General features: G+C 38.5%; 1 protein-coding gene across 1 annotated transcript in view; it reads left to right on the forward strand.

Moving 5' to 3' along the window:
- POLR1D (RNA polymerase I and III subunit D) overlaps window positions 1-19,831 on the forward strand; it is a 45,518-nt gene extending 25,687 nt beyond the window's left edge. Inside the window, exons 2-3 of the mRNA XM_003818334.6 lie at window positions 798-872; window positions 18,083-19,831. Of these exons, the coding sequence (XP_003818382.1) occupies window positions 798-872; window positions 18,083-18,350 (343 nt within the window). The 3' untranslated portion in view covers window positions 18,351-19,831. The remainder of the gene's footprint in view (window positions 1-797; window positions 873-18,082) is intronic.
- The last annotated feature ends 243 nt before the right edge of the window (window positions 19,832-20,074 follow it).

A 20,074-nucleotide genomic window follows, 5' to 3' on the forward strand; every position in this document is an offset into this window, starting at 1 on the left:
ACACATATTCTTTTGTACCAGCTTTATATACTGAATATGTTATGAGTGTCCTGTGCCAAAAATTCATTTGTCTTCATTTTTAATGACTGCCTAATCTTCCACATATGTGGATATGTTATGATTTATTTAACCAATCCTTTATCAGTAAATATTTAAGTTTTCTGTTTTTTCTTTAATTGTTAACAAGTAGTTTGAATATCCTTGTACATATACTTTTCCGTACTTATTTGAATATTTTCATAGGACAAAGTAAAAAATTTTTAGATCAACTGGTATATACTATTCTTAAGGTTCTTTATTGTGTTGCTGGATTGTCCTCCAGAAATGTAATATCAGCTTCAGTCCCCATTAGTAGAGAAGAAGTTATCCATTTCTCTACCCCCTCACTAACTAATGGGCAGAAACATTTATCCTTGTTGAGTTCACTGGTATTTCTTTGAATAACAGTGAATTTGAAAAAATATAGATATATACATATTTGGCTGTTCATGTCTTTTGGTTATTCAAATTAATAAGAAAAGATAATTCTTATATTAAGGATATATGATTTAACTGTCTCATATCAAAAATATTTTTTCCAGTTTGTAATTTTTTTCTCTTCAATGTTGCTTCTCTTTATATTAATAGTTTCTTTTTAATTTATGTGTTCAAAATTGTCAACCATTTAAAAAAAAATTTGCCCCAGCAATCATGCTTCAAAAGTTAGTTCCTTTCCCAAGATCATGGACCTGGAATGAATTGATTTTCAGAACTTAGTAGGGTGACTGCCTCTCAAATCTTTTCCTTTTTCTTATCAGGAAAGCAATAGAAGAACTGCTTAAGGAGGCAAAACGTGGGAAAACTAGAGCTGAAACAATGGGACCCATGGGTTGGTAAGTTCTTTGAGTAATCTTCCTTAAAACTTAAGAAAAAATTCTTAGCTGGAGATATAAATATGTAAATCTTTAGCATATAGAGGAAATGGGAAACCATGGAAGCAGAGGAAATCGCTCAGAGACAAGTGTAGAGTAAGACACTGCTGAGAACTGAATGTTGAGAAATTCTAATAACATGAAGAAATGGGCAGCGGGCGCCTATGGAGGATACGCAGTATAGGTTCATTGTCCCTTTAGTTCACAAGTCTCCAAGAGGTATTTAGATACTACTGTGCCCAAAGTCACCTGTGCAAGAGTAATATTATGTTGGTGTTCATTGTTTAAGAATTTCTAGTTTACTTATAGTCCTTAGTAAATTAAAATTTATTTTAGGAAATTAATTTTAACTGTAAGCATTTTGATTATGTGACAATTCAGCCATGTAGAATTAAAGATTACCTTTGCAGATTATGTACAAAATAGAGCTTGTTAAAACTTAATAATATGGGCTGGGCACAATGGCTTATGCCTGTCATCCCAGCACTTTGGGAGGCCAAGGTGGGAGTATTGTTTGAGCCCAAGAGTTTGAGAATAGCTTGGGAAACATAGTGAGACTTCATCTCTACAAAACAAACCAAAAAAAACACCCTTGTAGGCACTACTTTAGTGATGCCATTTGCATTTGATGAATTTGCTGATTCTGGAATTTATATCTACAGTTAAAAATGTACTGCAATGGAATAAGGAGGGTCATTAAAAAGAGTAAAATGTAAAAATGTGATAAGAGTAGAAGCTAAACTTCTGAACATAGCTTGTTTTGTAATTTTGACATTTAGAACCATGCACATAGTTTACCTAAAATCCAAGACAAAAATTAAAATGGAAAAGATAATACCTAAAAATCAAGCAAAATAAAACATGGACCTGATAAACCATTGAGTGGATGGCTTAGCTACATGGAAAGAAACTATTTCAGGTGATCTGGAATTTGACTATATTTCCAAAAGATAAAAAATAACTACAAAGAAATTGTTTTCAGTCATCATATTGTTAGTAATAATATTGGTATTGCTATTCTGAAAATATTATATAGTAGGATAAAACAAGCAATACTTTCTATATATAAATACCAAGATTTAACATGAAAATTTTAAAGAGCTACAAATATAAAATCAAAGAAATAAAAACCTACCTATAATCCTAAATTTGAATTGGAAACATCAGTATGAGGTTGTGCTAGATTTTCTCTTAAAAAAGAGAGGGAGAGAGAAAAGCTTTTTCTAGTTCTCTTCACAGAAAAGGCCTAGAAACAATGACCACCCACCCAGTAGCAGTGAGCACCCCTGGTGCCAAAACTGTGTTATGTAAATACCATTTCTCACTGAAAGGAGAGCGGAATCCTTAGAGTAAGAACTGATTGCAGACCTGAAGCAGTGCCCAGAGTTAGCCAAACTGCAAAATTAGAGGTCACAGTCCCCACGACTATCCTTACTTCTTATACCAACCACAAGTTCAGAGGGTTCCCCCAAACTACCACGCTTAGCTTCAATAATTCACTGGAAGAACTCACACAATTAACTGAAATCTGTTATACTTGTGGTTACAGCTTATTACAGGGACAAGATACAAACTAAAATCAGCCAAAATAAGACACAAAGATTAAAGCCACTGTTATCCTCTGCTCCGTGAAGAGGACATGCTACCCTCCCAGCATCAGTGTGTGATAATAAGCATGGAATATTGCCAAGCAAGGAAGCTCATCTGAGGCTCAGCATTCAAAGTTTTTATTGCGGTTTCATTAAATAGGTTTGAAGTCATGACATGCTACCCTCCCAGCATCAGTGTGTGATAATAGGCATGGAATATTGCCAAGCAAGGAAGCTCACCTGAGCCTCAGTGTTCAAAGTTTTTATTGAGGTTTCATTACATAGGTTTGATTGATGGATGGATGGATTACATGACTGATCTCAGTTTCCAGGTTGACTGATACCACATAACCCAAAGCTCTCACCCTAAGTCACATGTTAGTCTCTCTGGCATGGCCAGCTCCCACTCTAAGACTCTTAGGTGTGACCAGCTCCACCCTAAACAAAGACATTTCTATGACATTACTTTCTGGAAGCTAAGGCAAAGGCCAGCCCTCTCTTTGGGCCAAACCAAACTCTTGACTACATGGGCAGGAAATGTATAAGAGAAGCTGGAAAATCTTGTCACACCAGAAAGCAAAGAAACTGTCAAAGACCAATGTACTCATTTCAGAAAGACTGAGGACCCACTTGAAAGATCTCCCATTAGTCAAAGATGATATAATTTGATTTAAAAAACAAATAAATGATTAAAACACCTAAAATATGTTAAAATCTGTAAGGTCATAATGATAATCATAATAATAAACCTGGTAGTCCCTTTTATAGGATGCTAGAGCACCAAATCACTATTCACAAAACTGATAAATAGGAAGAAGTAAGCATTTACCCTGTTCCCTGTACAAATTATACTTCAAAGTCACCAATTAATTGATGAAAGAAAACTTTACAGAAGAATTGTAACTAATATATTAGAAGGATTATAGAATAATATTATCATCATTTGAGTTTCAACACATTCATTAACCCTCATACCACAGAAAGATGCAAGAAGAGCAAACCACCACCTCTGGGGCATCCTTGTCAAAAAATTGAACCTGAATCTGATCAAGTCTCTAGTTAGAACTACTAGTTTGCAAGAAATACAGAGGGCAGAGAAACATGTTAAATGACACCATAAGGCTGCAATCACAAAAATCCAAAATGTGAGAAATGCTACAGGACAAAGAACCCAGTTTCTTTAACAAATGAATTGCAAGGAGAAAAGAAAGAAAAGTATCCTGTGAATTAATAGATTTGAGGAACATCAAATAAAATGGGTACCTTGTTTGGGTCTTTATCCAAACTAACTGTAAAAAGTTATTCAACAATTGAGGGTATTTGATGATATTAAGGAACTGATGTTGATTTTTTAGGTGTGATAGTATTGCTGTTATTTTAATTTTTAAAAGCCATTATCTTTTAGAAATGTATTCTGATATATTTATGGATGAAATTATATAATGAAATAATCCAATGTGAGTCAACCTGTATCTATCAAGTGTAATCATCTTAGCTTCAGTAAAATACCTAGTAAATAATAGATATATTATTTTAGAGTGAATACTGAAAAAAATGCTCAGCTTTAATTTTGAATATTTATATTAATAGATATAACCCACATAAACAAAATCTCTTTGGGGTGTCCGCAATCATTTTTAGGAGTGTGAGTGTAAAGTACCCTAAGACCACAAAGTTTGAGAACCACTATTATAAGACAATTGAAAAAAATAAGAATGCCAGCAGGAATTCTTGTCTTATAGACTCATGGGAAAATTGGGAGGATGGTAGTGAAAATCTGGTGAGATAATGTGTATGAAAACACCCAGCATGGTTCCTGGCATGTAGCAGTTAGTTAGTAAATATTAGTTAAATCTGCTCTTCTTTCCAGCCCTCCTCTGTGCTTTACAGAAATAAGGTGCCTCTACTATTATGAGTCAGATTAGTATAAACTTTTTAGGCACAGGGTGCTTTGGTTTTGGATATAAGGCTGAACCTTCATCAGGCTGTCAGTAATCATTGGTCCAATCTAATACCTATTAGAAAGACTCAGCATAGAGCTAAAATCATGCAATTTACAAGTGAGTAAGAAAATATCAATTATAGTTCTTGCTCTGTAAGGAGCGTTCAAGGGGATTGGTTGTTTCTTGCCAGCTCTCCAGATAGACATCATTTATCCTGACAACTTTAGTACCACCTTCTGGCTTCATAAAACTTTCTGATGGTAAAAGAACTAGTGTATCAATGCTAGTTCTGCTCTCCCTGGGGAAAGTTACCATGTGCACCAGACTGTCTTGAGATTTGTGTGGGCGTTGATGTACTCTTTAGGAATAACACTGGTTAGGTTGGTAGTTACACAGAGTTACTGGGGACCCAGGCTCCTTCCAGTTTTCCAAATCTCCCAATCATAGGGTATGACTCTTTTCTACATAGTCTAATATAGTAACAGACATTGAGTCCACATTTCAATTAGCAGAAAGGAAGAAGAGAAAGAAGGCACACCCCTTTCCTTTAAGAAAACTTTCCATGACTGGGCGCTGTGGCTCACGCCTATAATCCCAGCACTTTGGGAGGCCGAGGTGGGCGGATCACTTGAGGTCAGGAGTTTGAGACCAGCCTGGCCAACATGGTGAAATCCCATCTCTACTAAAAATACAAAAATTAGCCAGCTGTGCTGGCACACGTCTGTAATCCCAGCTACTCAGGCTGAGGCAGGAGAATCACTTGAACCTGCGAGAGGGAGGTTACAGTAAGCCGAGATCACACCACTGCACTCCAGCCTGGGGGACACAGTGAGACTCCATCTCAAAAAAAAAAAAAAAGAAAACTTGCCAGAAGTTGCATTTACCATTTCATTTTTTTGAGACGGAGTCTTGCTCTGTCGCTGGATCTCAGCTCACTGCAACCTCTGCCTCCCGGGTGCAAGCAATTCTCTGCCTCAGCCTCCCGAGTAGCTGGGATTACAGGTGCCCACCACCATGCCTGACTAATGTTTGTATTTTTTTTTAGTAGAGATAGGGTTTCACCATCTTGGCCAGACTGGTCTGGAACTCCTGACCTAGTGATCGCCTGCCTTGGCCTCCCAAAGTGCTAGGATTGCAGGCGTGAGCCACCGTGCCCGGCCTGAATGTACCATTTCTTCATGTACCCCATTGGCCAGAATTTAGTCTGATGTCTACATCTAGCTGCAAGGACAGAAATTTCATCTTTTTTTTCATAGGCAGTTGCGTGGCAGATAAGTATCTGGGGTTCTTTGACTACAGAAAAAAGAAAGAGCAGATATTGAGGGACAACTAGCAGCTTCTTCCCAGGTATAGGGAAAAAGCATGTTGAAAAGGGAGTAAATAAAAGATGGCAGGCAAAGTAAGATACTCCAGATTGTAAGAGGTGGATCCCGTGGGAGACTAGGATGTGAAATTACACTTTCCCATGAGTCTGAAAGACACGAATTCCTGCTGGGATTGTTACTTGGTTATCTCAATTGTCTTGGAACAGTGGTTCTCAAACATCTTAGGATACTTGCACTCTTACGTTATTGAGAACCCCAAAGAGCTTTTGTTTATGTGGGTTATATCTATCAATACCAATGTTTAAAATTAAAGCTGGGCAATTTTTAAGTATTTATTCATTTTTAAATAATAAATACATTAAGATAAATAACATTTATAAGAAAAATAACTATATTTGCAAAACAAAATGCATTGAGTACAGTAATTTTGGAAACCTCTTTGATGTCTGGCTTATAGAAGACACCTGGGTTCTTATATCTGCTTCTGAATTCAATCTATTGTAATGTGTTATTTTGGCTGAAGTATGTGAAGAAAATACTACCTTACAAAGATATGTATTTTCAAAAGGAAATACATATCAGAAAGTTTAACGAAGCCAGTAGGTGATACTAAAGTTGTCAGGATAAATGATGTCTATCTGGAGAGCTGGCAAGAAACAACCAATCCCCTTGAACGCTCCTTACAGAGCAAGAACTATGATTGATATTTTCTTACTCACTTGTAAATTGCGTGATTTTAGCTCTATTTCAATAACTTTTTCAGAAGACTGTAGATATTCTTCTTTGATACTACATCAGAACTTTGCAAGTAACTTCAACAAGTAGTAATTTCATAATATTCTTTTTAATAATGTGTACTTTTCCTATCCTATTACAGTAAAAGCCCTTTATATAATATCCTTGTACCTTGGCTGGATCTTCTACTTATTCTTGATTTTGTAACATCATCATTGGTCATCTGGAAAATATTGGTTCACTGAGTTATGAAGCTTCCAAATGTTGACACGTGTCATTATATAATATTTTTTAAATCACATTTGTAAATATCATCACCAATCTCATCAGATCAGTCTTTTAAGTGTCAAGGGAACCTGTCAAGTTCACCGTTTGCCAAAATTCTAATTTTCTTTCATCTGGAAGCTCCAGTTGTATATTGGCAATGAATACTGTGAGTTGTTTTCCTAGAAGTGACAGGCTCACCCACATCTGAATAACCAGCTAGTTCACTTTGCCATTCAGTCACACAAGTACTTTTCCTTGAGGCCTCCATCATAATCTCAAGTAGCAGAGTGCTTTGTTATGTATGTCCCGTTTATACATATACATTATTAAAAAGACTGATGCTCAAGGGTAAAAATTTAACAAAATTAATAATTTGCACTGCTTCATCAAGGACATTCTCAAGTAAAACTGGCCATTTTTAACTGGAAGTGCATGGTGGTAAAGAGTACAATGACCACTGGTACAGTTTTTCATCACTGCCTTGTTTCTTGCCACTGTTTTACTTGTTGCTTTTGCACCATCAGTGCAAATGTCAACCTTCTGGAGAAGAGCAAATTATATCAAAACTATGGAAATAGCTTTGACTTTGTAGATTGCCTCATGAGTCTGGAGGACTCTCAGGGTTCACGGGTCACATGGTGAGAACTGCTGCTTTAGATAGGTGCCAGCAAGCAAATACAGCAAAACAAGGAAAATAACTAGGAGGAGAAAAAAGGAGACAAAGGGTCATTTGTTGAAGATACGATGTCTACCCATAGTGGTTTAGCACAAGATAAACATTCAAAATCAATTCCTTATACAGTCAATAGCCCACTAGAAAATATAATGAGAAAAAAGGACATTGTTTGATTATCTATGATTGTGTGATATATTTACATGTAATACACAAACATATAATTTTTGGCTGAACCATGTGAAAATTAATTGTAGGCATCTTGATACTTCAGCCCTAAATTCTTCAGCATGCAGATCTCAAAGACATTCTCATACATAATCACATTGTAATTACCATATCAATGAAATTAATGTATAATTTCATATTGTCATCTAACATCCCAAAAATGTCTTTTATAGTGGTCGCCTTTTGTTTGGGATGCAGATTCAGGATCCAGGCAAAAATGTTCCACATACTGGATTTGCCTTATTATGTTTTCTTGATTAGATTCAGGTCAAACTTGTTTGACGGGAAGGAATATTACACAGGTGATGTTTTTATACGTCTTAATTACAACAGATCAGGAGGACTTAATGTCAGGTTGCCCTTGATAAAGCTGGTGACTACCAGATCTCTCCATTATAAAGGTGCAATTTTTCAGCTAAGATATTTTTGGGAGGAATGAGATGAGAATATTGCATGCTCAATATAATAATAGTATGTAAATTTATAGTAATTAGTATGAGATTCGTGTAAGACTAAAGACATTAGTGAGAGAATAGAGAATCAAGAATAGAGACTGGGGGAAGAAAGAGGCAGGAGGAAGGAAGGGAGTGGAGAAGGAAAGAAAACAAAAAAAAGAATGGAGACCGACGTATGTATATGAACTAACTGTGTGGAAAAAGGTCATTGTTCATACTAGTGGAGAAAGGGTGGATTATTTAGTAAGTGATGCTGATACAGTTGACTATTCATCTGTAATACTGAAAATTAAAAACTAAACATACAAAATATGAATCTTATAGAAGAAAATACAGGATAATATTTTTATAATATTGGCAAGGATAAGGTAGAAACCTCCCTCAGCCAGGCACAAAACCTAGAAGCTATGAATGAGACAATGGCAGATTCAACCATGTCATAATAATAGTAAACTTCTACATAGAAAAAGATACCATACAAAAAGTTAACTTGTGAAAAGACAAGTGGTAGACTGGTTGAAATTATTTGCCATATATAACAGACAAAGGACTAATACTCTAAGTATTGAAAAAGCTTCTACAAATCAGTTTATAAAAAGAAAACCATATCTGTGTGTGTCTGTGTCTGTGTATGTGTATATATCAAAACTACAAATGGCCAGTAAGTAAACATACTAACACGTTTATTGAGTACTTAGCAGAGCTAGGCTCTGCTATTTTGACACTCATGTATCTGTAAACAGAATGACAAAGATTCCTGCTCTCTTGGAATTTATAATCTAATGGGGATGGGAGTGCATGCATAGGTATTTATATTCCTCTTAAATAGCACTTAAATTTCACCCATTAGATTGGCAGAAATGAAAGAGGCAGTAATCCAGTGGAGATGAAGGGATGTGGAAAGGGGTGCAGTGTGGTGCTTCAGGCAGTGGTGTGGTTTGCTCTGTGCAGGGCCATGGGCAAAATGTTGAGTCACAGTTCTCTGTGCCCCTTTACCCAGGATCTCTGCTCCCAGTAATCGCTCTTTCATAGAACTTAATAAATGTGTGCAGACCTAAGTACAAAATTATTGTAGCACATTTTGATAGTAAAAAAAATGGAAGCAGTCCAAATGTCCATAGATAGGAAAATGCTTAAACTGTGGTACATCCTACTGTTGAATATTTTACAGTCACTAAAAAGAATTGGTCAGCACTATATGAATCCTTGTGAGAAAATATCTACTATGTATGTGAAAACCCGAGTTGTGGATCAATGCATGTAATCCTCTATTGGCCAGGTCAGGGAAGGCCATGGGACCCCGTAACACATAAAGGTCTGTGAGAAGTTAGGCCTCCTAACAGTGAGCACTAAGGGGAGCATGAGAAGCGGGGAATGCTATCCATTGTAACCCTCTACCAGGGGCTCTGTTACAGTAATATATAACAAATATGTGTTCTATTTATCACTTTTTAATAGAGTTTTTTTAATTAGAAAATAATCTGGAGAGGTTTTTAAAAATACAGATCTCCAGCCAGGCGTGGTGGCTCACACCAGTAATCCTAGCACTTTGGGAGGCCGAGGCAGGTGGATTGCCCGAGCTCAGGAGTTCAAGAGCAGCCTGGGCAACACAGTGAAACCCCATCTCTACTAAAATACAAAAAATCAGCTGGGCATGGTGGCGCCTGTGTTCCCAGTTACTCAGGAGGCTGAGGCAGGAGAATCACTTGAACCCAGGAGGCGGAGGTTGCAGTGAGCCAAGATTGCACCACTGCACTCCAGCCTGGGTGACGGAGCAAGACTCCATCTCAAAAAAATAAAAAATAAAAATACACATCTCCTTCCCTGCTTCACTCTAGGGCATTCTGATAGAGAAGTCTAAGATCGGTCCTACAGGTTTTTTGTTTGTTTGTTAGTTTTTTAAGCTTACCAGAAGATCTCATCAATCAAGTTTGGGAAGCACTGCTCTGAACAATTGAGCAAGTCAATCCCATAGAAGACTTCACTTCATTAAAAATAAAAAGTTTATCTGCTTTTTTCTCTATCTCTCTCGTAATGTTTACGTTTTGATTCTTGATCTGTGTTGCTCTGGAAGCAGGACTCTCTGGGTACTTGCTTATTCCAGGGGCAACTGTTTTTTCCTAGCCAGAGTTCAGTCCAGCAGTTCAGCACACCCAAACAGATATGGGCTATGAAAGGAGGTCTGGACCCATGACAACCGTGGCTTGCTTCTACTCACTAGTGCTGGGACAAAGGGCACCTGCCCTTCATCTGCTCATCCTGGAAGATCACCTGGTTTCCATTTATTTAAATAAGTGTATGTGAGAAACTTTTAACCACTAGTCATTAGTTCTCAAATTTATCTGCACATTTGGAATCACCTGGAAAGCTTCAAAAAATACTGACGCCTGTGCCCCACTATCAGTGATTATGAACTTGGGGTGTGGCCTGGGCTTTGGAGTTTTAAAGAGATACCCGGGTGATTCTAAAGTGAACACAAATTTGAAAAACATTTTACTAGTCCCTTTTGTTTTATTAAAAAGAATGATACCAGCCTGCTCTGCAGAATCCAGAACAATCCTACACCTCGGCCAGAGGCAGACAGCTCCTCTGCACTGAAATAGCACTTAGGTAGCCTGGCCAGGTGTTCAGCCACAAGAGTCCCAAGACCCATCGCTGTGGAGTGGACTTCTTGGACAGTTCTTAAAAGAGTAGCAATCTGTTGTTCACTAGTGGCCATGGCCTGGTTTTTTCTAAGTATCTGGAAGACCTTTTATTTGCTTTAAAATTTAAAATAGAACTAGAGTGAGTGGTATTATTTTTTTCATTTTGGATATTCCATAAGAAATAGATGGTTGAGCAGTTGCCAGAGAGAGATTGCTGATCTAAAGAAAATGCAAGTGGGATGCCATTTTTTATTTTATAAAGAAAGAGACCATTTGGTGCTATATTCTTCCTTGGATGTATTTCAGCAAAAGAATCTCTTTAGAAGCTGTTGTTGACAGATGCTTTAGGAGAAACTGAAATATTGGCTCATATGACTTCCTTTTAGTCAACATAAAGGAATTTATAAGCATAAATTTCAGAAATTTGCCCAGCTTCATTGTCTACAAAGCTGTTTTTATTCTGGTCACATTCACTTTAGCTTATCTACTGCCCAATATAATTTCTGAGTCTAGTGCCTGTGGAACTTCAGCCTTATACTTGGAAAAGCTTATATTTTGGCAAAATAAATCCTAAAGGTTGAATTGAGAGAAAATGATTCTTGAGTTCTCTTAACCCAATTGTTTTAAGGGGAATGACTTTTTTTTATGCTTTTCTGTTTGGATTGAGAGTCAATCTAGAGATATGGAAGGAAGTCACCCATCTTGTTCTTCCAGTTTATGTCATCAACTGTTGATTATTGGAAACTAAATGATTTCTCCAGTCTTTATCCAGACATGTGTTTATTTATTTATATAAATATTCACAGGGCACCAGCAGGTATGTTAAGAGGCTGATCATGGACAGCAGTAAAGAAGACTCACTTTCCTGGCCTTAAAGTTTTTAATCCCCTGGTGGATACAGAAACAAGCATCAAGTGATCACAGTGTGGCATGCCACACTGACTGTGTTAGAACCAATGAGGAGGGGAGCAAGGGCTCACATCTCAGACGATTCGTGGAGGAGGCTCTTGGCAATATTTTCAGGCCACAGAGATCCAAAGCCTTTATACGTATAGAACATGAAACCCAAAGAGTTTTCCTAAAGCCCTGGCTAGGGAATTGCTGATGGGACTATAACTTGGCTTTCCTATCTGTCACTTAACACTCCTTGTATGGCATCACTTCTCTCTGTGGATTATTGTCTGATAACATGCTGAAATGCCAATGCTTACTGCCCCTGCTTCCCACATTCCTTTCATATCCAGTTATGAAAGTGAATGAGAGAGCCCTGAATGTGTTACTGTTAGAGCACATATCTATGTAAATGATTTGCGTTGCTGAGGGAGCTGGAGGCCGAGGATTATAGCCTTGCAAACTGTCTCAGTGTGTTACTATTCACGTATATGCTTCTGAACTTTGACTTCCCCTACCTTCTGTTCCTCTTGGTAGTCTCCAAAGACAGAGACACATAAACAGAGAGCTTGGTATGTATCTTTGCTACAGCGCTTAGCATAATGCTTTGCATATCTCAGGTGTATATATATATATATATATATATATATATATATATACACACACACACACATACACACACACACATACATATACAGACAAACACATGTCAATGATTTTTTATTACTTTTAGGTACAATGTTGGAGACAGTCATTGAACACCCACTGTGAGCCTCAGGACTGTTGTACATAGTAATTAAGGGTTAACAGTTTACTAATAGGGATTATAACACCATAAAAAGCATTTTTCAGGTGGCCACATGCTGAGGCATTTGATTGCCAAATTATAAACTGTAGCACCATGGGTGGTTTTGGTAGTTGTGGCAGCATTAAACAACAAAATGAGTTGTAATCAACCACAGCATCAAGATAAAAAATATTCCCCTTGTTTCATGCAGAGTTGGGAGAGTTAGGCCTCTGCTTCAGTCTTTCTAGATGCATTATTCCAGACCTACATCCATGAGAGTGCAAAGACATGTACAGAATGGAAGATACGCTATTTGCTAGTATGGGAATGGATTTGTCCATAGAATAAAAGAACGCATTGAAGTGCACTGCATGGAAACTTGCTTCCATGACTCCAAGGTGTCTATTCCCTAACCATAAAAATAATTCTTATTTCCCACTACCTGTTCGACTTCACACATCTCAGAGTCAGGCATGTTTAAGGGACTCTCCACCTTTGTCCTTGGCCGTGTTGGTGACTCTCCTGGGCTCCTGAGTGGCCAGCTGTTCTCAGCAGACCTGTCACTGTGTGTGCATCTGCTGCTTCATGCCTGTCCTGGATGAGGAGCCTTAGCCACAGCGTGCTGACAAGCTTTTCACCTGCGGTTTCTTTCTTGACTGCTCTGTTAATTGGCCATCTGGTTGGACTGCAGTGAGTCTTTCTCTGCTCCACTCTCTCTGCCCCATTCCAGACTCCCTGCTTCCAGTCTGGCTCCACATCTTACTAGCTTGGGATGTGGATAGGCGCTGTACCTTTCTTCTTTTCTTTCCTTTCGGATGGTGGCTGTGGAGATGAAATGAGGCAACATTGGTAATGGAATAGCACAAGGTAATTGTGTCTTCAGTGTACCCTGTTGGCTGGTGATCCTGTGTCACTCTCAGATAGGTCCTATTCAGGAAATATTTTAGAAGCAAAAGGTAGCAGGTCTAAATCTGTGGAAAGTTAGATACTACTACCTCTATCCTTCAGCAAGAGAGACAAAAAAGATGAAAAGCTTGTAATTCTAGCCCCAGTGAGTCTTCATCTCTCCAGTGGCAGATTCTTGAGCAGTCAGCCTTTCCCATGGCATGTGGAACCCTTCCATCACAGCCTCTGAGCCCACAGGTTTGAAAGTGAAGGAAATTGCTTTCCTTTTAAAGTTTAACCTGGATAGAATGCCAGATCTCAAATCTGACATTGTGTCATGGGTACTTTCCAAAGCAGATTTAACCAGTCTCATGATATTTAGGGTTTATATCCATTTATGTTGTTAGCACCTTAAATCTGGCTCTTACCATGTGAGCTAGCATAATTTTCTAGAAACAAAAATAAACTAAATATAAAAATAACTAGCCAGGGTGAGAAAGTCGCCCCCCAGGTCAGAGCTAAGACAGGAAATCAGCTGCCCTGTCCTGTGGCCTCCTCCAGTCCTTCCCCCAGCACACCTTTTGGGCATAGACAGTGACAGACAGTGCACACACAGCAGGCAGCCGTGGCCTATGATCTTATGCTCAATTTCAGGGCTCAGATGGTTACCCTAAAGCTGATACGAGAAAAGCCAGGAATGGTGGAGTGTCTAATGCCAGCTTATCATGTCATCTCAAATACTGTGGAAGATCGGGGGAGGCGGGAAATGGCAGTAAGAAATAATTTCCTAATGTGATAAATGAGAAGAGTGAACTTTTCTAAAGAGTTAATGTACAGAGCATGAGCAGAGGATCCTAAAACTGGAAGGGACTCTAGAGATCACCTACCTACTTCAACCGTTAGTTTTACATCTGAGGACAGAGGCCTAGAGGGTTTGTGGAACAGTTGGAAATACAAATGATAAGCTCAAAGGTAGTATGTAGTAGCCTCTTGATCCCGGTGGCAATGGAGAATTGAGATAGCCTGGAATCTGAAACTTCTACAAATACAAATCTAACCATGTTAAAAGTACCAAAACTTTTAAATTTTAACCCTTTTTTTGGAAACTTATGTAAAATGTCTCATTAACTTTTAATGATGGCTTACTTTTTTCTTAATCTTTTCTTTCATAGAGATTCTACTCTGTTCTTGATTAACTTATTATCACAGGTGATTTGAGGCTTTGGGATATCTTGAGTTGCCATCTTGCAAAAATTCCGGATGTATTAGCCTATTTGAGAGCTACGTGTACTCTTTCTCATGAAGAGAGAGTAAAATAATATATGTCCACCATCCTTTTTCTAAAACCTTTGTATCCAAATAAGTCTCTAATTTTAGATATTTTTACATTTTAGAAAGGTATTACAGCACAGATAGCATGTACTAGACACCCCCCCACCACTACTCTGTACTTGTTCAACATGGTATCATTTCTTCAGCAAAACATGAATGTTTATATTCAATGGGATAAAGACTATATAAATAGCCCAAAGTCAGGTCAGATCAAGTTTTGCTGCCAAACAAACTTTGGTGTCATAAAAATAACTTGGTTTTAATAGGTTTTTAAATTTTGGAATTAGGGATAAGAAATTGTGGACCTGTAGGTAACATTTGTTGCAGTTTGCTGTATGCCAGATACCATGCTAAATGCCTTATGCATTATCTCATTAAATCCTCACAATAACTTTATAAGGTAGATACGTCTGTTATTCCCATTTTGCAAGTGGGGGAAACGAATGCAAAGAGGAGTTAAGTAACTTGCTTGTGATCACACAGCTAATTAAATAGTAGGCTGTGAACCAAAACTGAAATTAACCAAATGCCTTTATGTGTCAGGCATTGTTCTGAGTACTTTACATGTTCTCATTCATTTGATCTGCATGCAACCCTTTAAGATAGTCGCCATTATTATCCCCACTTAACAGCTAAGAGGCAGCAGGGAGATTACATAACATGCCCAAAGTCCAGTCTGTTAGTGTGATTCCAAAGCATGTGTGCCCAGCCACTGTCTCATGTAGTGTGATTTCTTAGCAATGAAACAACCGTGAGATTCAGCAAAATTAATTTCTATCTTAAAGGCCAGAGAAGCTCTCCCCACTGATTCCCTCAGACATTGGTTTTGATGTTGCCGTCCTTAGACTTGGATCTATTCTGTGCAGATTTTGGAATTTCTTTATATAAAATGATTTACTATATGTACCTTCACATCTGCTTGCAACTACTGTATCTCATTGCCCTGCCCTATTTATTAGTAGAGTGTGAATGAGCACTTGTCATCACTTCTAAAATGTGTACTGGCATGCCTGGGAGATGTCTGACTTTCAAACCCCACCTCCACCCCACCCCAGTAAACCAAGATCTCCTCAGGCCACCCTTGGCTATTTACCTAGAATAGAATCCCAGGCATAACCAACATTAAAAAACTGCATCTCTGATGTTAAAAGAGATGTAAATGCCAGTTTTCTTGTGGAATTATTCTATAAAACCATCTCATTCTCTGGCTAACTCTTTGGGTCACTATGTTGAGTCAGTGGGTTACACTAGCAGTTGGAAGATAGGTGCAGTCCCCTCTGCCTCTTGGCATGAATGCTGCAGTTAGTAGCAGGGCTTTGCTCACCTCGAGGAAGCATTTGGTTTTAAAGATGATCTGACATTGAAAACAGCAAAATAGAGTGGAATTCACCAGTAGTTACCAAAGGTTTTGTTCTGAGATCCTGGATTACCATCACGTCTGGGAAAAGTACCTTTCCTTGTTGTTTAATGCAGAGAAGAACTGGCCAGTTTACCACCACTGAGATGGCCCACTTCAGTGAAAAGACCCCAGAATTCTTCTGTTGCTGGACATGTTTCACCAGCTACTCCTAGCCCTATATATCCAAGAGACATATGTAGTTCATTTGTCTATAAAAAAGATTTTGCTCTTGTAGTAAGCACCAGGCCACCATTGCCAAAGATAGGCCCTCTAAGCTTTTTACTCTCTGTGATGGAGGGTAGTTTTTCCTGTAGGCTGTCTGTGTTACGCTGTTTTGGAACATGCCAGTGTTTAATACTGTTCTGAATCATTGCTGAGTTTGCAACTGCAGTGGGTCAAGTGTCTTCACCAAAGCAACGCCTGCATTCAGTAGTACCCTGTCAGACCCTGCAGGAGAACTCGGCTTGCCTCTCATCACGTGCCTGCCCTCCTGCACAGGAATGTCCTAATGCCAGCGTGCCCCCAAGAGGTAGAAATGTCTTTACCTTGAGACTACTAAGGGAGCGTAATGCCAGTGTACCTTTTCTGGAAGCTCTGTGAAGCTCTATAGTTCGTACTTGCAGAACTGTTTTTTCTTTGTTTTTGCCTTTCTTCTTTGCCCTTCGTCTCATTCACTGTGGCTTCTAAACTCCAGAGCTGTCACCACCCCTGAATGTTCCCACTATTTCTATTGCACTCCATTGTCCTTTTCTTAAATTTTCTAATTTTCCACTGTCCTTTTCTAAATTTCTCCTCGTTCTAGTTCATTCCTTTGTCACTTTTCTGGCCTGACCATTTTTCTCAGATATTTTCTCTGTCCTTGTAGGCTCAAGAGCTACCTATTTGCAGCAGGAGGTATTTTCTTGTTTTTCTTCCTTTTACTTCCAGATTCAGTGCCATTTTGGTTTTCTGAGGTGGTCTGACCTCTGTGAGTGAGGCTATGATAATGCCTGACTGCTTATACTTCACCTGTACAGTACTAGTCCACACAATTCCTATGTGGAGTGTTGTTGGCTTGATTTTGAAGTATTGTTTGGGGTTCTCTGTAAATCAAAGTTTTAGAGAAATGTGGCTATTCTACATTCGTTTTTGTTTAATACCAGCCACCCTGAATAACATGATTTTGAGAATCAGCATACTCCTAAAGTAGCCCATCATATGGCAGACACCTCAAGGCTAAGAGAAATATGAATGTTCTCATTTGTATAGGGTCATGTTTTTGAAAATGAAAGATTTATTAACACCTGAAAAAGATAATACATAGTATATAAGTAGATCTAAGCACATTAATTAGCAATTTGATTGGTTGCAGCCTCTCCTACGTAAACTTGAATCATGAAGGTACTGAAATATATCCTGCACAGAAATTCACCAGGGCAGGAGATTGAGTAAAGGGCTCCTCCACAGAGCATAGCCTGGCATCCTGAAACGGAAGTGTAAGAATTTTTTTAAGTAAAAGATTATTGCATATTTATGGATTCTTTACACAATTTTTTTTATTCTATAGTAGATCCTTTAGCTCCTGTATTTAATATACAGCAGAATATACTTTTTAGTTTCCTTGGAAAGGAACAGTTTTCACTGTCTGGTAATAAAACGCAAGATGCAATAAATTTAATCCAAAATAAGTTACAGTAAAATAGGGCACTTACTAGTTTGAAAGAAAATATTAAATGATTCTGTTAGTTCACAGTGTGGTCAATACCTGTACATATGAACTTCAGTAGGAAATTTAGTCCCAGGAAGGAAGAAAGGTTTAAAGTGTTCCAGCCAGTCTTGTCTCAAGAATTCCAATCGTCTTTTTTTTTTCCCCCTGGTACTCAGAGTTTACACTAGGTGGCATGCAAGGAAAGCTAACAAATTCAGAAACTCGATTCTGTGGGAGCAGGATTCTTTGGTACTAATCACGATAGTGGGTCCAGCTTTGGAGTTAACCATTTGATTTGTGATGGTTTTTCTTTTCTCCTCCCCACCCCAGGATGAAGTGTCCTCTTGCTAGCACCAATAAAAGATTTCTAATTAACACAATTAAAAACACATTGCCCTCTCATAAAGAGCAAGACCATGAACAAAAAGAGGGCGATAAGGAACCAGCGAAGAGCCAGGCCCAGAAAGAAGAAAACCCGAAGAAACACAGAAGCCATCCTTACAAGCACAGCTTCCGCGCTCGAGGTTCCGCCAGTTACTCCCCGCCACGAAAGCGGAGCAGCCAGGACAAGTACGAAAAGCGGTCCAACCGGCGGTGAGGCTGGAACCAGGGCCAGCCAGCCCTGCGGGCCTCCGTGCTCCCTCGGGGTGCGGTGTGCGGAGAAGGCGTGAGCTGGCAGGGCAAACACCTGAGAGTGACTTTGACAGTAGGTCCTTTGTTGTTTTTAAAGATAGGTCCTTTGTTGTTTTTAAAGAGGCTGCTGGCCACAGGCAAAAAAATGACCTAGTAACTCTTGAGGAAACAAGTACAAAGGAGGATGTCTTGGCAAGTTTAAGCTACTTCCGCAGTGTAGTAGACTTAAATATTGTTGTTTATCTTGTTTGGAAGTGTGTTTCAAAATAAACATGTCTAGAATTTAAAGTTTTCAGAGATTGTTAAAACTGGTTCCAATTTTCTGGTCATTTCTCAGAAAAATAAAATACTTAAAAATTCTATATTTTACTTTTTGGGGGTATCACATTTAAAATTTAGAAATCATCAGTCCAGTGACCATATTTATGAAAAGCTGTAGCCCTCCAAGGTCTGGGAATTTATTGAGAAGCTCTTTGATAGCTCTGCTTTTGTTTTCCCTTAGGTGAACAATGTAGGAAATCCTCAAAGTGGCTTTGAATTTAATGCTCCACTTCAGTTACCAGAGGTTAAAAATGGGTTTTGTTGTTTCCTGTGCATTCTCAAACTCATTTATTAGATAGAACAATCTTTCTATATTTAATTTTTTTAATATATAGGTCTTAAGTGGTGCTTTAAAAAGAACCCTCACAAGTTAAAAATTAACAGTTGTTTCAGTGCTAGATCTTACCAGCTAAAGACTTGTGATACCACTGTATAGTATAGTTGTTCCAGAAATCTTCATTTTAAATAGAAGTGTTTACAATGCCTTTTTTCCCCCAGTATTGGTCTTCAATACCTGTTTTCATATACAATTACAAACCTTTCAAACCTGTATTCCTTCTTTATACTCAGGAAAATGTCACCAAGCACCCTCCTCCCCAGTCCACAAAAGGAAGAAGATGAGGATTCTGTCTCCCTGTTCCCCCTCCCCAGTTTTCCAAAGTGTCTGAGCATATGCCTGGCTGTCCTCAGATCATCACCATGCCACATCCCTGCTCCCCACTTCCTGGCAGCCAAGAAAAGCCCTTTCTACATGCTAGAAGGAAATACATCCAAAAAGTTAGCATTGGAGTGTTAGAAACTAGAATAGACCTCTCTGCCACCGAGCTGCTGTGTCACACCCTCAGCCTGCTAGGGAGTGACAAACCCAAATCATTCTTGATCCACCCCTTCTGCCACCCCAGATCCCAGGGACTCATCCTGTGACTTTGTAACCACACTCATTCCTTTCAAACACAGAGGAGGAATTATTGCTTCATCTGACTTTATTCAAATCTAGTTATGTATTAGCCTAAATTATTTCTGCAAAATTTGAAATGTTTTTTATTTAAATATTAGAAATAGCACAAAGTCATGGAGTTTTTAAAAATTGTTATAATTAAGTAAAAATAAAGCTGAATTGTGTCATTTGTGTATGCATTCCGTATTTATTCATTATTTATTTATTTATTTTGTTTGAGACGGAGTCTCGCTCTTTTCCCCCAGGCTGTAGTGTGATGGCACGTATCTCGGCCCACTGCAACCTCCGCCTCCTGGGTTCAAGCGATTCTCCTGCCTCAGCCTCCTGAGTAGCTGGGATTGCAGGTGTGCGCCAACATGTGCAGCTCATTTTTGTATTTTTAGTAGAGAGAGGGTTTCGCCATGTTGCCC

The sequence above is a fragment of the Pan paniscus genome, chromosome 14 (assembly GCF_029289425.2).
Source record: "Pan paniscus chromosome 14, NHGRI_mPanPan1-v2.0_pri, whole genome shotgun sequence".
Classification (NCBI taxonomy): Eukaryota; Metazoa; Chordata; class Mammalia; order Primates; family Hominidae; genus Pan; species Pan paniscus.